This window comes from Marmota flaviventris, chromosome 15 (assembly GCF_047511675.1).
Source record: "Marmota flaviventris isolate mMarFla1 chromosome 15, mMarFla1.hap1, whole genome shotgun sequence".
Taxonomy (NCBI): Eukaryota; Metazoa; Chordata; class Mammalia; order Rodentia; family Sciuridae; genus Marmota; species Marmota flaviventris.
Window position 1 is genome coordinate 21,358,462 of NC_092512.1, and position 18,186 is coordinate 21,376,647.

General features: G+C 43.8%; 1 protein-coding gene across 1 annotated transcript in view; it reads left to right on the forward strand.

The window, feature by feature from the left end:
- The first annotated feature begins 5,915 nt into the window (after window positions 1-5,915).
- The window catches only part of Ext1 (exostosin glycosyltransferase 1), a 264,495-nt gene continuing 252,224 nt past the window's right edge, over window positions 5,916-18,186 (forward strand). The window contains exon 1 of the mRNA XM_027952606.2: window positions 5,916-7,526. Within this exon, the coding sequence (XP_027808407.1) occupies window positions 6,565-7,526 (962 nt within the window). The 5' untranslated portion in view covers window positions 5,916-6,564. The remainder of the gene's footprint in view (window positions 7,527-18,186) is intronic.

The following is an 18,186-nucleotide window of genomic DNA, read 5'->3' on the forward strand; positions in this document are numbered from 1 at the left end:
ATTCTGATACCTGCTAAAGTTTGAGAAACACTATTCCCATTCTTCCAACTCATTTCTGCCTCAGGGCCTTTGTACTGGCTAGACCCGGAACGTGGTACACTCTTCTTAAGACTTTTCTCTTGCCGCTCATATAACAACTGAAATGTCACCTCATGACAGAGACCTCTGCTGACCATTCTGTTTAAAGTGAGCTTCCCTCTTCCTCCTCATCTCCACCCATGCTATTATCTTTTAGATATCTCCACAGAATTACCCAAAAGTAACTTGCTCACTCATTGTTATTTTAAAATCTAACATCCCCACTTCAATGACAGAAAATATCACCTGTCTTTTATACTGTTGACCCTTAGTACCTGAAATAGTGCTTTGTACCCAGTAGGTTCTTAATAACACTTTCTTAAATTTATGTCTATGAGAGTTTTTGATCAGCCTACCTTGAAGTTAGGAAGATAAATTAGGTTCTCTAAAAGAACCTGTAATCTTGTGGCAAGGCCTCAGCATGGAGCTAGAAGATGAGGGTCAAATTCTAAATTTACAATTGAAAATCATCTGACCTTGGGCAAGTCAATTAACTAAGTTAGTGCATCTCAGCTGGAGATGATTTTGCCTCCTAGCAGCATTTGACAAAGTCTGGAGAAATTTTTGGTGTCAGAGCTGGGTGTGCAGGTGGGAGCCGGGAGTGCTTATTGTCACCTGGAGGGTAGAGGCCAGGAAAGTGGCTAACGATCCTCCAATGCACAGGACTGCCCCTTACAGCAACAAATCATGTGGAGCAAAACTGCAATGGTGCCCAGGCTCAGAAATCCTGACCTATAGCCTTATTTTCTCCCTTGTAAAACTGAGAAAAATATTCTCTTCCTACTTTGAAGCTGGAGACAAAACTCCAGCAAAATCCTCACCAAGTGTATGAGTATATTGTAAATGAGGAAGAATTGTATACAGATAGCCCCAAGGTCTGGCACCAAGCCTGGTACAGAGTAGCTGCTCAATAAATATTTGTCCAGGGAATGTGTGAATGAATTGTTGGGACCTTCTCTCAGGACTGAGTTTCCATTTACTCATTTGTGGGAGTGGATAAGGACAATGCCAGTGTCCTAGGGATCTCCCTAGGATCAAAAAGATAATGCCTGTAAAGCCCTGGTCCCGGATTTGACACATGGGTATCGAATTTTCCTGCTTTGCCTTTGGCTGGCTCTCCTGCCTGACTGTCCTAGGGAAACCTGGTGGGGCTTCTTACTTACATATGTTAGTTGAAGGATTTACAATGGCCTAATTTGAGCTCTGTTAAGATAATTTTAGTAATAACTCCACTAGAATGAAAGACCCAGTCTTGTGTTGAAGCACTACTACAGAGTCTTTGTTTTTTATTTTTATAGTCCAGTTTTCTTGGGGCGTAAATGACAAATTAAACACATATACATTTAAGGCATATAACATGATGCTTTGATTCATGTGTACATTGTGAAATGATTACCCTAATCAACGTAATTAATATGCCTGTTACCTCAGTTATTTTTTTCATGCATGTGATGAAAACACTTCAGATCTACTGTCTCAGTAAGTTCTAAATACAAACGGTCCCCCTACTTGGGAGAACTCAACATAATGATTTTTTTTTTTACTTTATAATGGTGCAAAATTGATACACATCTAGCAGAAACCATACTTTGGATTTTGAATTCTGATATCCCGCCCCCCCCCAACCCCCCCCCCCCCGCCCAGAGATGTGCAGTAGGATGGTATCTTGAGACACAAGGCAGCAGTCAGTGGCCAGCCCTTGTCATAAGGGGCAAATGACACACATCCTACAGGGCACTGCCTTGCTAATCATGATGCTCAGTGGGGTAGGTATGTTAAATGCATTTTCAATTTAGGATGTTTTCAGTTTACAATGCATTTGGGACCTAACCATAATCAAAAGTCGAGGAACATCTGTATACAATACAGCACTGTTAATTACCGTCGCCATGCTTTGCGTTAGAGCCCCAGACCTTCCTCATCTTTTAACAGAAACTGTGCCTTTTGGCCAACATCCTTCCATTTCCCCTTCAGCCCCTGGCAACCACCAATTTACTCTCTCTTCTGTTGGTTTGACTCTCATTTATTATTTTATGGGGTGCTGAAGAATTGAACCCATGTCCTTGAGCATGTTGGATGAGTCTCCATCACTAAGCTATACCCCCAGCCAGGTTTGACTTGTTTAGATTCCACATGTAAGTCTATCATGCAGTATTTGTCTTCCTGAATCTCACTTAATTCTCTTTGTATATTGTCCTTCACATTCAGCCATATTGTCACAAATGGAAGGATTTCCTTCTTATTATTATTTTATTTTTGGATTGAACCCAGGGGCTCTTTACCACTGAGCAACATCCCCAGTCCTTTTTATTTCTTTTTATTTGCTCTTTGCTAAGCTACTGAGCATCTCACTAAATTGCTGAGGCTTGTCTCAAACTTCCCATCCTTTTCCCTCACCTTCCGGAGTCACTGGGATTACAGGTGTGGGCCTGGCTGAATGATATTCCATTTTATATAAGCACATTTGATCCAGTCACCAGTTAAGCAGACACTTGAGTCCATAGCTTGGCTGTTGTGAATAACCCAATGAGTGTGGAGTGCAGATAGCTCTTTAACACAGTGATTTCATTACCTTTGGATATATGCTTAGAAGTCAGATTGTTGGAGCAGATGGTAGTTCTATTTTTTTTTTTTTTTTTTGTACCAGGGATTGAACTCAGGGGTGTTCAACCACTGAACCACATCCCCAGACGTATTTTGTATTTTATTTAGAGACAGGGTCTTGCTGAGTTGCTAAGCACCTCACCATTGCTGAGGCTGGCTTTGAACTCTCAATCCTCCTGTCTCAAACTCCTGAGTCACTGGGATTACAGGCCTGTGCCACTGCGACCAGTGGTAGTTCTATTTTTTAAGGAAATCCATGCTGTTTTCCATAATGGTTGCATTAACTTACAGTCCCACCAACAGTGTACAAGGATTCCCTTTTCTCCACACTCTCAACACTTGTCACCTCATTTTGATGATAGCCATTCTAATGGGTATTGCAGTAGCATCTCTTTGTGGTTTTAATGTGTATTCTCTGATGATTAGTGATATTAAGCACCACTTCATGTACCCATTGGAGCCATTAATATACATTCTTTGGAAAAAGTATATTTAAACTCTGTGCTCATTTTAAAATTTTTAACCCCTTATCTGCTGTATGGTTTGCAAATATTTTTGACTTTTAAGTCGCCTTTTTATCTTGTTGATTGTGCAGAAGATCTTTAATTTGCTGTAGTCCATTTGTTTATCTTTGCTTTTGTTGTCCATAGTTAGGGGAACTTTTCAAGCTTGTTCAAGGGCCTTGAAATAAAATTTTCGTCATTTATTCCTTCATTTAAATCAGTGGTTGACTCCACCTATGTAGTCTCTGAACTATCCTAGGCACCGGGGATTAAGGAGTAAAACAGACCATGCTCCTTACAGTGAAGAAACACAGTCAAAAATACATAAATAAATTAAAAATAAAAGGTTCAACAAGTGAAGAGGGCTTGGTAAAAGGAAAGCAAAGGGAGATGGAATGATGATATTCTTGAATGTTCTACTTTTGATTCCAGTGACTTTGAGCTAATAATACTACACATGGAGAACAATTTACAATTTACCAATTGAGATAGGCTGGCAAGATGAGTATTATTTTGAGTTTTCAAATGTGAAACTGAGGTTCAGTGAGATCAAGCCACCTATGTAAGGCATGAGTGAATGGCAGATCTGGGGTCCTAATTTAAGCTTTTGTAATTTTCAGTACCAAAGTTTTTCTCACCATATACAGCATGAAGGAATGTGAGTTTAACAGTGGGGCGTGGGATGAGGTCAGCCAGAATCAGGCAAGAAAGTCAAGGAACTCCTGCCAAAGAGGAAGAGGACACAAAAGAGCAAAAAGAACAGCTAGCCTACTGCTAAGGTCACCCAGGACAACTGGTAGGATATAGAGGGACTGCAGTGCTCACAGTCCCACCTTTCCTGGGGTGGAGATCATTTGCACCCTGATCTTAATAGAAGGATCCCTGTCTTGAAGGACTGTTCTTAGCAACCCAGGGTGGGGGAACCCTAGGTCACATGTGGTCTCCATCACTGCATTTATAAGCATCGTTGTCAACATGTTTGGAAGATGACCGAATCCTTGTTTCTGTCCCAGGCCTCTCCAAGTTGTACAGGGGTACAGATCAAATCTGGAAAAGCTACCTCATCTTCACAGGGAGAGGCTTCAGGAATGTACAGTAAAATCCCACCCATTCACCCTCCTCCCTTTGTTAAAACAAATTTAAAACAACAAAGACCTAAAACTTTCCACTCTATCATTTTACTCCGCCTTGTTATAACTGTGCCCTTAGTCCACACCCCGCTGGGGTTTTCTGCTGCCTGAGGGAAGCCGGGAAGTGTCTCCCAGCTCTCAGTCACTCCCATAATAAACAATCACTAAACAGCTTGCTGCCCTAGGCAACTGCCTGTCCAGCTCGGCCAGGCCCTGAGACTTCAGCTAAGGAAGAGAGTGGTAAACCAGGATTTCAGGCTCAGAGGCCAGGGAGCTTGACTTTGACCACAGATGAGTCTTTGTGGTCCTAGAGGATCTTTAGAAGGACTCATTCATCTGAGTTATCCAGTGAAGTTCACCAGAGACAGCGGTAGCTTGGGGGTGGGGAGTGGGAGGTCAATTGAATGAAGGACCCACCATCTATACTAATGGTAAATAAAGTATTTCCTGTTTCAAGGTTCCCTTTTACAACCGGGACAGCTGGTAGTTCTACAGTCATCTATGCTTACGAGATCTTAAAAATCACCACCACCACAAAGAGAATAAACATCAGTTTTGAGGACTGACAGTAGCTTAAGTTAACCGTCTTCTCTCCAACCAATAGAATCCCCCCGCCACTGCCCTCCCGCTGTCATTGAATAAAATAGACGGAGGGGGTCCAGGAATGGAGGAAAGGACACTGAGAATTTGGAATAGTTGTTTCCTCTTAGTACAGAAGCAGGCATGGAGAATTCTAACAATTCTTCTCGATTATGATAAAATTGCTTTTTATTCTTGGGATTAGGGTGTCTCCGTGGTGAAGAAAGAAAAATGGATGGGCTATATAGGGGAATAAGGGAGAATGTTTAAATGCTTAATAGGAAATAAAGATACTGGGTCTTGGAGGGTCGAAAGTGGGCTGGGATAGCATTCTTCTGATCCGCGGTCTTTTCCCTGAAGTCCCTACGCTCCCCCACCTCGGGTTCTCCCCACTTCTCCATTTTCAAGCATCCTCTCCAGCAATCCGCACACACAGAGCCTCCTGCTAGGGGAGGCGTTCCCGGCAGGCACCAAAGGAGACGGGATTCTCGAGAGCGCCAGGGGTATCCCGAGCAGCTAGCAGCGCGGGGCGGGCCTGGTCGTCCTGGCTTCCCAGGCCAGCGGTGCCCCAGGTTCCCGGCACTGCCCAGCACGGATTCCGGGCCCATCCGCCCGGGAGGCCGCCCAGGGCCGCACCGCTCCGTCCGCCCGCCCGCCAGCCGGCCGGCCAGCTAGCCGGCCAGTCATGGCCACGGCGCTCCGGGGTCCCCGCGCCCCCACGTCCCCGAGCCGCGCCGGCGCCTCTGCCCGCGGCCGGGGGTTATGAATGGGCGCAGCGGAAGCACCGCCCCCCCCGGACGTGACGCTCGGCCAATGGCAGCGCGGGCTGCGTGGATGGATGAGGTCAGCGCTGTCGTGTCGGGAATGGAATGTGTAAGTGTAACATTCAGAACCGGGTAACATTCGGCGACCGAACGCGGCGGTCGGCAGCGATCGCGCGGGGGCCTGCGAAGCGCCGCTCGGGGCCGGCACTGCCCGCGGGGAGGACGCGCCGCCGCCGCCGCCCAGCGCCGCCGCCGCCGCCGCCAGCCGGGCCGCCGCGCGTCCCGGGGGCCGGCCCCGCGAGCGCAGGAGTAAACACCGCCGGAGTCTCGGAGCCGCTGCAGAAGGGAATAAAGAGAGATGCAGGGATTTGTGAGGTTACGGCGCCCCAGCTGCAAGATGCACTAGCCGGCTGAACCCGGGATCGGCTGACTTGTTGGAACCCGAGTGCTCTGCACGCGAGCGTGGATGAGTTGAAGTTGCTTTCCCGGGGCTCATTTTCCACGCTGCCGAGAGGAATCCGAGAGGCCAGGCAATCACTCCGTCTTGCCATTGATTGGGTATCGGGAGCTTTTTCTTCCCCCCTCTCTTTCTTTTCCTCCGTCTTGTTGCATGCAAGAAAATTACAGTCCGCTGCTCGCCCGCCCTGGGTGCGAAATATTCAGCCCCGGTCTCTCCCGTGCATTGTGCAACCCAAAGATGAAAGACCGAAGGGGAGAAAGTTAAAGAAATCGCCCACATGCGCTGGATCAGTCCACGGCTTGGGGAAAGGCATCCAGAGAAGGTGGGAGCGGAGAGTTTGAAGTCTTTACAGGCGGGAAGATGGCGGACTGGAGCTGAAAGTGTTGATTGGGAAACTTGGGTGATTCTTGTGTTTATTTACAATCCTCTTGACCCAGGCAGGACACATGCAGGCCAAAAAACGCTATTTCATCCTGCTCTCAGCTGGCTCTTGTCTCGCCCTTTTGTTTTATTTCGGAGGCTTGCAGTTTAGGGCATCGAGGAGCCACAGCCGGAGAGAAGAGCAGAGCGGTCGGAATGGCTTGCACCAGCCCAGTCCGGATCATTTCTGGCCCCGCTTCCCGGACGCTCTGCGCCCCTTCTTTCCTTGGGATCAATTGGAAAACGAGGATTCCAGCGTGCACATTTCCCCCCGGCAGAAGCGAGATGCCAACTCGAGCATCTACAAAGGCAAGAAGTGTCGCATGGAGTCCTGCTTCGATTTCACCCTTTGCAAGAAAAACGGCTTCAAAGTCTACGTATACCCGCAGCAAAAAGGGGAGAAAATCGCCGAAAGTTACCAAAACATTCTAGCGGCCATCGAGGGCTCCAGGTTCTACACCTCGGACCCCAGCCAGGCGTGCCTCTTTGTCCTGAGTCTGGATACTTTAGACAGAGACCAGTTGTCACCTCAGTATGTGCACAATTTGAGATCCAAAGTGCAGAGTCTCCACTTGTGGAACAATGGTAGGAATCATTTAATTTTTAATTTATATTCCGGCACTTGGCCTGACTACACCGAGGACGTGGGGTTTGACATCGGCCAGGCAATGCTGGCCAAAGCCAGCATCAGTACTGAAAACTTCCGACCCAACTTTGATGTTTCTATTCCCCTCTTTTCTAAGGATCATCCCAGGACAGGAGGGGAGAGGGGGTTTTTGAAGTTTAACACCATCCCTCCTCTCAGGAAGTACATGCTGGTATTCAAGGGGAAGAGGTACCTGACAGGGATAGGGTCAGACACCAGGAATGCCTTATATCACGTCCACAATGGGGAGGACGTCTTGCTCCTCACCACCTGCAAGCATGGCAAAGACTGGCAAAAGCACAAGGATGCTCGCTGTGACAGAGACAACACCGAGTACGAGAAGTAAGTAGTGGGGCTGAATGCCTTTAGGAGTCGCCCTGGGCCCGGCCCACCTCGGCCCACCTCGGCCCACCTCGGCCAGGTGTGAGGGTGGGGGAGGGAGCGGCTCAGGAGTCTCAGGTTTTTTCCTTCCTATTTGAAGCTTGGGACTGAGCACCCTGGTTCAAGTGTGTGGCCAGAAGTTGGGTAAAGTGCCTGAGCACTTTCTTGAGCCAAGTGGATGACGGAGTGTCTCCCTTTTGCTTAGAAAACCTTCAGGGGAATGTGTCTTCTGTTAAGGAGGGTTCTGATCTCTTTTGGAAACTGTACTTAAGCTTGGCATGGAAGGATGTTTCTGAGGGTATCCAGAGAACCCAAAAGGGGCTGATCTACCCACAATCAGCAGATCTTTCCCCGGAGATTGATGCTTTGTTTTCAAAACTCATGAACAGGTACTTCCTGGAGTTGTCCTGCTTCAAAATTTCATCTTTTTGTAAGCCTTCAGTTCATGTTAGCTGGGAGAGTGTTTTAATTATAACTACTAAACTTGTGTGCCTGTCTCCTCCTTCCTCCATGGCATTGACTTTTATGAAGAGAGATTGTAGGCCTGTCAGGGCCAGTAGGCTCATATTCATTCATTCATTCATTCATTTACATGTATGTGTCCTGTCTCCTTCCTAGGGGAAACTTTAAAAAATCTGGGCCTCAGGCCCATTGCTGTAAATGCTGCTGGCTAATTTAGATTTCCCTTTTCCCTTTGTCTTTATTCATTTGCATATAAATCGTAGACTGTTACTCTTTGAATGGGTGTGAGATGCCTCCTTAGCCTTTGTAGTGAGGCAAGTTTTGTCCAGTTGCTAAGTAACTGAGTTGGTTACTTTGTAGCCCTTTTCACCTTTCCTTTTCCTTTCCAGTGACAGTAACGGACAAAGTGGATTGGGGACTAAAGCTAGAATCCACAAATCTGCTTTAACCTGAACTTGGCCTGTCAGTTTCCTAATAGATGGGGTCTTCCCCAACCCCAGACTTTCCCTAATCTCTGGCTGTGAAAGAGTTAGTGAGTTCTTACAGTGCATTTCCACGTTACGCCAGTTAAAAACCAGAGCAGCCTTGTGCTACCCAGGGAAGGAAGGGGAACCTCTTGGCTGAGTATAAGAGGAACTGGCAGAGGTTGGCAGATTTTGCAATTGATTCATGAAATGCAGAATAGGGAAAATGCTTCGCAAACCTGCCTGGAACAGGAAGGGGCATGGTGGGAAAGCAGCCCTGAAAAGAAAGATTTGATTGTAGTCTGTGGATTTCCTCAGACTCTCAGGCCTCTGTGGGAGTGATGGGAAGGGAAATTAAAGTCCTCCTGTACTTGGTCACAAAGAGTGAAGGAGGAAGTAGCAAGCTCTGGGATTCTGATCCTCAAGCCCAACACCTTTTGCTTTCAAGCATAAGAAAAGCCTGAGGCTAGGATCAATTCTGAATCTATTTTACTTTTACTCAGGGGTAGTTATGTGTGAATGTTGGGTGCAGTAGCAATGGATTAAAAATCTCTCACAAAAGAAATTTAAACTATGGTTAGTAATGAACTGCTCTGTTTGTGTGACATTTACATTGACCTGTTCCTGTGGGTGCTTTTAAGAAGAAATGCGCCTAGCCTTTCAGGAATTTCTTTGTCTAGTGTGTATGGTGGAGTAACTCAGTCTGAAGCCTAGCCTTTCTATGTCTCCTAAAGCAATCCTACCAAATTTTGTAGAAGGATTGTGTTGTTCTTCCTACTGAAAGAACTAGCTGATATTTCACTCTAGGAAACATGAATTATATATTTAGTTGGAAAACACCTGCAATCCAATAAAAGAATTATATCTTCCTTGGCCTCTTATTCCCAAAGTAAATATTAAATCTCTACTTTTTCTCCTGAGTGGAAGTTTTAGATTTCCAGAGATTGGCACTGGTTAGAGGTGGGGCTTGTTTCCTTGCAGCTTTAATTTTTGATAATTAAACTAATTTCTGACCTCTTTGTGATTGGGCCAAGAAATCTGACACCAACACCCTGTTTTGATTTATGTTTAAAGACCACCAGGGGTCAGGAGCTTCAGATTGGATCTCCTGGTAAAAGTAGCATTTAGAAGGAAAGCAAGTTTGCTCTTTATCCCAAGCAGAGCTTTCTTAAGCAGGGTCACCTCTGCTTTATGTTCCTCTTCTGCACACCTTACAGCCCTAACCTTGCTCGGTAGGACAGGATGCTGCCGCAGAACATTTGCATTCACTAACGTGGCATACCTGCAGTTTCTGTACCCTCATTGGGTTGTCAGAATTTTTGTTCTTGGCAAATGAAGCTTGCAGAAACTATTGGCTCTACTATGACTTTGGAACCATGAAGATGAAGCAAGAATTCTGAAATGTATATATGACATGCTCTCCTAGCAAGTGTGTGCTGTGCTCTGGAGGAAGAGCAACTGCTGTAAATATTGATGCTTTCTAGAAGTTAGTTTCCCATACATGAGATGCGCAGCTCCTCAAGTCTACTGCTAATTTTTCCAGGGCTTTACAGAGGAGGTGATAAAGAAGTTAGGACTATAGGGGTGGTCTGTATAAGTTTAGCGGCTTACAGACTCCTGTGACTTTTGATTCTCATCTTGAACATTAATATTTCCTTCTGTGAAATGGATTTTAGGAAGCTTCAGGTTGCTATAAGCATTCATTTGGTAATGGCTTGTAAAAAATGATTGTTTTTTTTTTTTTTCATCTATCTCTCCTCTTTATTAGCAAGTGCCTATGAAAAAACTGTACTTTAATTTATTCCCGCCAACAACCACATGTTGTTGGACTTAAAGGGATCTGATAATTTGATTGAAAATTTATGGTGTCAAGGCCAAGTTAGGATATTATATAATATATACAAATATATCCACTAAAAACAGTTGCTTTTCGTGAAATACAGCATTATGTGGTACTATCTCATTTTGTGAAAATGAACATTATATAAAGGTATAGAAGAGCTACATGGAATGAATGAAAATACTTTTGTAATACAGAAAAAGTAAATTTCCCCTGTCATTTTTTGACCCAGACTTCCAAGATTATATTAAAACATTCATTTTTATGACACTCATAATTAATTTTCATCAGTTACATATTTTAACAGATGTAGATGACACCAGCTAAAATAAGTCGCTGCAGTGATTAGATGATTTGTAATGAAGCCTTAGAGAAATTCTTTGTGTTTTATATTCTTTGAGCTTCTTATGCATCCTTATAGAATTACTGTATTTTGCATGAGCTTCATAGTTCATATCCCTTCAAAGGACATTATTGCAAAACTTCAGATTTGGCTATTTGAAATAGAAGAAAGAGAAGAAATGTGAGGTGGCTTCTATCTTTTGACCCCTCCAAGCAAAGTGGTGGCAATTATTTTAAGCAAATTCTGGGAATAGGGAAAATTCTGTGCAGGTCTTTTTGACAACTTCATTTTCTGTTTTTGCTAAAGCTGTACCCGACTGTCCTCTATCCTTAAGGGTAGGTGGTCATTCAACTTCTACCAGTCTCATTTCACAGCTGTTGAACAGAGGGACGGAATATTTAATTGACCAGTCAGAAATCTGGTTAGTGGCAGGAGTAGCCCTACAATGCAGACCTCCTGGATTTCCCCATAATCTGCATTTTTGCATTTCCAATCACAGCCATCAGACACCCTTAAAAGCTCTCCAGCCACTAGGAGATCTGTATTGGGGGGTCTTTCTTGTGAGACTTCTCTTGGAACCCTTTGGAGGCCTAATGGGAACTTGGACAAGCTTCAAAAAGAGAAGGAAAAAAAAAAAAGCAAGCACATATGTATACAAATTGTCACCTGGTTTTAAGGACTGACACACTCCTGCTAAGGCCATCTTCAGATTTACAACTCTTACTCTGAATCTTCTTACCTTTTTCCATCATTTCTAACTAAGGTGGATGGGTCCCTGGAGCTGCTTAGCCTAGATGGGAGTTCTTGGAACCCTAAGGGGTTTAGATTGACCAAATAATAAGTTGTGTTCAGATGCTTTATAGCAAAAAGAAAGTGTGCACAAAAAAGTAATAATATAGATGACACTTTGTTTTTTCCTATTATCCCAAACTGTTCACAGACACTTTGAGCAAGTTCATGATCCAGCAGTGAACCTTAGGCAAATGTTTTCCTCTCCTGCAATGAAAGATGAGAATTGTGATTCACATGTATCAAATGTAAAATATTAGCATTTTTTCCTCTCCATAGTTGTATGAGAGCACAAAAGCATTTCTAAAATAGACTGCATGAGCACATATTAAGAATAAAGGGAGGGGGCTGGAGTTGTGACTCAGCGGTAGAGCGCTCGCCTAGCACACGCGGGGTGCTGGGTTCGATCCTCAGTACCACATAAAAATAAAATAAAGGTCCAAAGTACATGTATGAAGACATGAATTGGTGTGAGTATACTTTGTATACAACCAGAGATATGAAAAATTGTGCACTATGTGTGTAATAAGAATTGTAATGCATTCCACTGTCACATATAAATAAAACAAATTTAAAAAATAAAATAAAGGTATTGTGATCAACTACAATTAAAAAACAATATTTAAAAAATAAATATAGAATCAGCTCTATGCAGAATGACGAAGTTGGCATGTTCGTCTTCTGACACTGACCTTCTAGTTCTCTCATTTCCTCCCCTTTTCACTTCTCCCTGAACCTGCTTTCTGGAGAGCACCTGAAAGCCTCATTCACAAGGAAACCCTGCATCCAGGTTGCGGTGTGATGGGCCACTTCTAGAACATGTGCATGTTGACGGAGTCCAGACTGGCAAAAAAATGAGGGTTCAAGTAGAATCTGTAGTCTGAACTAGGGGCCTACAGACTTTGTCCTCAGATCATGAATGGCTTGCAACTAAGGCATGGGCAGGCCCTCCCAATAGGAGGCCACTTTCAGTCCCTGTGACAATGACCTCAATGGGAAGTCACAGAATTGGCAAAAGAGGAGATGCCACAAGGTGGATATTGTTCTTTTGGCCAGAGCCTGAGAATCTGTCTCCTCAGAACACAGTGCCAGATAGCCCTGCCAATAGTGACCTTGAGTATGTCAGTGTCACATCAAAGGCTGTGGTTGATGGCCATCTGCTGTTCTCACAGCCATCTTGCCAGCTGCCTTGTGAGGCCATCTACTAGGGTGTAAACCGAGGCCAGCAGTGGTGAAGTGGTTTGTCTAAGGTTTCCCAGCTTATAAGTGGCTGAACTGAGGCTATAGTCCAGGTTTTCTGGCTCCCAGTTCTCTGTTCACTGAGGTCTGCTGCTCCTTGATTCTGTTCACTTTTTGGCAGGTGTATTCAGAATGAACCAGGTAAGGTGAGGCGGTTCCTGGATTCTGCCGTCTACAGATGTGACCATCCAAGCTCCTGTTTCCCTGAGCATAATGACTAATTGTTTTTACAGAAGAGCTCTTGCACCTCTACCAAGCTCTTGTAATAAACAGGGCCTCCCTGTGAACTAAAAGATTTGTTGGGTGCCTGTTACTTGAATTTACCATTTTTCTTTCATTTAAGCCTTTCAACAGTAGTCTGGGGGTATGTATCCATGTTACAGATTATAATGTAGGCTCCAGAGAGAGGGTCAAGTAAGAGCTCAGTGTCACACCTGGTGCATGAATGGCTTCCAACAAGGGATCTTAGATTTCAGAGTTCATTTTCCTTGTCAGAAATGTTACCACCTTAAAGAATCAAACTTTCCATCTGTTTACATGCAAATTTTTAACCAGTTGAGTCAGGGGGTTTGTGGATCAACTCTTTTTTTCTTTTTTAACCTTTCCCCCTAATGCCTTTACTTTGTAAACATGATTCCCAAGGAAAGAACTTGGCTTGGAGATGTGGCCCTTAATTCTGACACCAATCTCTGAACTCCTTGATCTCCTCCATTCAAGCAACATGGTGCCGTGGTCTATATGAATTCTGGTTTTAGTTCTCTCTAAGAGCTCCTTTAAGAAAAGTGAGGAAGCCACAAGTGAGCTCCATGAGTGACCTTTACCCTCACTGGTAGCCCCTACAGTGTTTCCCCCTTTAATTGTAAGTGAACTTTTGCAATGGAGACTGGGGTAACTGTGACTCAAGGTGGAGAGTGTGATCCAATGGCAAAGAAATGGAAGATTCTGTACCTGGAACACAGAATACCTGCTCCCAGGACCTCAAGCTTCTGAAAGAAAAGAGTGCTGCTGGCTGGGGGTATAGCAGGGGGAAGAGTAAGTGCTTGGCATTCACTAGGCCTCGGGTTCAAACCCAGCACTAAGAAGGAAAGAGGAGGGGGGAGGGAAAAAAGAAAAGATTAAAACATGTTAAATTTTGTGGGAAATTGGGAAGGTTCAGATGATATGAGGTGAAATTAAATTTCAAATCCCATTATAAGAGCTGGCTATTCTTGTGAAACTTTGCTGCATTTGGTCTACTCTAACACATAAATGCACCTGTATATTTATATCATTCTATCTCTTCGTATCCAAGTGACTGTGTAGACATATTAATTACTACTTAACTAATAAGAAGTGTATTCAACACAATTTTCTTAACTTCCTTGTTTGTACCAGATGCCCATGTTCCTTGGACCTGGGGCCACCACAGTGTGCCATACCAGCTCCTGACTGTCTCCTGACCACTTCTGTTTATTGGTTTTCTAAAGTTGAAGACAGACTTTAAATTTGGATTTTTTTTTCCTTTAACATTCTCCAGAAGCATGTATTTACTTGTCCTATTAAATAGTCTTTGAAAATAGAATTGTTTTTTACTTCCAGCATTGGGGATTGAATCCAGGGTCTGTGTATGCTAGGCAAGCACTCTACCACTGAGCTATAGCCCCAGCCCTGAAAATAGGATTTTTAAGATGTGATTTTTTTTTTCCAACTCATACTTACCCCACAGTTTAACCACTGAACCACTTACCTTTTCTTAGATACTGAGTTACCTTATGTGTATATATGTACATATGCATATATATATATATATTTTTTTTTTTTTTTCACTAGAAATAAAGTGTGATCCATGTTGGGTGTTTTCTTCTTGACTGAGGTCCCTACCCCCAAACAATAGAGAACTTCCTGCCCTGTTCCCCCGACCCCATTCCAATCCCATTGAGGCAATAGCTCTTTAAGGTACTGGTGAACATCCATTCAGGGAAATAGCCATCATTAAATGACTGCTTAGATAAACATTTGTAGGTGTTAATTGGTCCTGCAGGGGGTCTTTGAAGCTTCCTGGGCAGTGTTCCCTTTGAAGTTTTGCTTTTGCTCCTGTCAGAAACCTCCCTGCATCTTTTACTGAGCAGGAGGCCGGACTTCTCTCTCCAAGGACCATGCTCCTTTTCTTAGGATTTCAGAGTCTGCAGGCCTGACCTGGGGAGGCATCTTTCTTCTAGCTATTTGTATCAGTAAATCAAGGCCACATTCCTATTTTCTCTTTGGTTGGTGAATCCATGATTCATAGGACCTGAATTTGTGTTGGTCCCTTCCCCTCTGGGCCTCCAAGTCACATTCTAAATGAAGATGTGCTGTTCTTAATTATTTAAAAAACAAAACAGAAAACAAAGTGAACCAAAAGTTTATACCTAGTTATTCTCAGTCCCCCCCTCCCCTTTCAGCTTAATTATTGCTTTTAATAGTACTGAGAGATTTGCAGGAATACACATCCTCTTTTTGTGTATCTGTTTGTCTGAAGACTTGTAAAAGGGAAGAAATTATGACCCTGGACCAGGAAAGTTACCGACTCACAAAGAGTCCTGGTCTAGGTTTTTAACCTCTTGGCCTCAGTTTCCACATCTGGAAATGGAGACCAAGATACTGGCCCCACAGGGTCATTAAGAGGATCAAAAGAGGTGGAATGTATGTGAATGTGCCTCGTAAACGCTAATATGCTCTATAGGGTGTTGTTATTATTAAGCCCCTTCCTGCCCTTTTCTAATGACCATAGGGGTTCACTTAAGTTTCATAACTTTTAACTAGGAACTCTATTCATCTTTTCCTTGAAACTTAAATCTCAGGCAGTTGTGGTAGGTGCCCTTGGAAGTTCAGCCATTGCTTTGTGGGCTGTGGAAAGGCCTACTTAGTGTCTTGAGTTGGAGCTTGCAGGTGGCAGGGGATGGAGATAGAAGAAGGAGGAGAACCAGGTACTTCCTTACCTCCATGTTCCCTGGTCAATTGCTCTGAGAATGCAGGTTATCCCTTTTGCAGTTAACTTGTACACCTTACCAGTTGCGGGTGACATTTGGAGGGATAACTTGTATGAGTGGAGCTCAGCTACTTGGTAGCCTCTCTGAGGGGGAGAAGAATCACCCAGTTCATTTTAAGTCACAAGATTTATTACAAGGGCTCATGAAACAGAAACTGAACTGAAATTGGTCTGGTAAATTCTCAGGACTCAGCTTAATACCTGGGACAGGCTACTTTGTGCCTGCTTTGGCTGGCATCATTGCCTGTGTGTGTGTCTGCCAACTACTGGCCAGTTCTTTCCTAAATTCTCTTATCTGGACCTTGGAAAAAAATCAGTCTAACTTTTCCAGTGCTTCTTCTGGGAGAGCCATTTGTATTAGGTCGTGTCTTCAGTGTGCTGGGGACCTGATCAGTGAAAGGACTGCCTGTCACCTTACTACCCTTGATTTATTAGGTGGACAGCCTTTTGCAAAGAACAGCTTAGAGTTGCTTCCTGGAACCGGGGACTGTGGTTAGGGGAAGTTGTCTGTGGCAGGCACTGTTGAAGCCATATCCTGTTGGCACTTAGTATTTGAGCCCAGTTGTTGTTGTTGATGATGATGATGATGATGATGATGATGATGATAGCAACAGCAGCTAATATTTATTGAGGGTGTACTATATGCTGGGTAATGTACAGCATCTTCTTTAATCTTTATGTCTACCTTGAAGTAAGATATCCATTTTATCTCAATTTTATAGATGTTGAAACTGAGTCACAGTGTCTCAAGGTGACCCATTTAAGAGTTGTGATATGAACTCTTAAAGAGTTATGACATAACACGGTTATGATATAAACAGAATTGTCTGACTTCCAAACCTGTGGTCTTAACCACACCAACCTTACCGTTTGAATAGCTGGCATTGATGTCAACAAGATCATGCACTCACATAAAATAATGTGATTGATTTATGGAGTATCATTTGGGTTTCTCTCCTAGAATTTATTCAATCTTACTTTAGAAGTGAGATGGTTCTAGTTTGACAATCTGGTTTCCCAGCTTACAGTAGGTTAGAAGCAGTAAATTTATAGATGAGAGAGTGATTCTTGTAGATGGATCTGGGAAGAAAGGTCAGCTGTCAACCAAAATACAGGGAAGTGGGTCAGAAAGTTACAGAATATAAAGCCCAGAAGTAAAGAAGCATGGCAATTTAAGAATTGCAGGCTCAGTGCCCAGGAGTGGCCTCCCTATTCCTCAGGAGTCCCAGTACCTACGTCCTTGCCTGTCACCCAGTGGAGCATCTGTAAATATCTGATGAACTGCTGCAAGGTTTAGGATTGACCCTGAGGCATCATTTGGGTTTACTGTCCTTTAAGAAAGTAGAAAAACAAACAATCCACTTGATAACTTTTGTGACCATGTGGGTAATATAAAAATATTTTGAGTCCCTTAAGAATAAACTTGTCACCAACCGCAGTGTATTCTCAAGGGCTCTGAAGAGACAGGATCTCCTTTGGGTTTTTGGTGGGTTTGGCTAACTCAGATTTCTGTTTTTTTTTTTTTTTTTTTTATGACATACCTGTAGTATAAACTCGAGACATGATATTGTGATGTGGGTCTGTAGCGCTAGCTTACCTCAATTGACTAGTGCCCAAATGCCTTTAGTGAAAAAAGTGGCTCTAAGCCAAGGTTGACCTTTCTGTCCAAGGTGTAACATATTCATTCTGGGGTTTGGAAAAGGGAGGTGCCTGTGAGGTGATAAGGGGACATCTAGTCTGTTGCCCAGGAACTCTGGGAGGTATGTTGAGGCTCATGTCATTGCCTTCTTTTTTTCTATTATCCTTGATGGGCTCAGGATGGCAGATGATGGTGGAGGAGAATGGATTTCACGTTTCCTATGTGCATTCCAGCATCCTGGATTGGTGGAGATCATCCGTAGTGATCATACCACCATCCTGCTAGAATGTACCTTTGGGGTTTCTCCTAGTTCCTGTGTTGGCAAGGTGTGGTGAGCCAGCCTCTCACCCCCTCCCCACTCCCCAATTTCCATTCCTATGGCAGATCTGGGTTCTTCCTTCCCCCCTCTTTCCCATACACCCTCTTTCCTCTTTCTGGAGAGCTGCCACCCAGCTCCATCTTCCAGAGTCATTTCCTCGAAGCCTAAGACCAGGCCAAATTCCCTGGGTCTATGCTTTCTCTTAGAATATTTAGTAATTACCCCAGCTGTAAATTTCCGATGGTTTAACTATTTTTCTCTCTTCCCAATGGATTGTATAGGCCCTGAGGGGAGGATTCATGTGTGTGTGTGTGTGTTAATTTAATCAACAGATATTTATTGAGTTCCTAAGATATGCAGGCACTGGGACTCAACAGTGAATAAAAGAGACACTTGTCCTGCACTCAGGACACCTACAGTCTAGTGGCTAGAGGTGAGACCGTACAAATCATGGCATGTGTTAAGAAGATGCTGTAAAAAAAAAAAAAAAAAATGTAAAGGCAGTGGCTCTCAACCTTG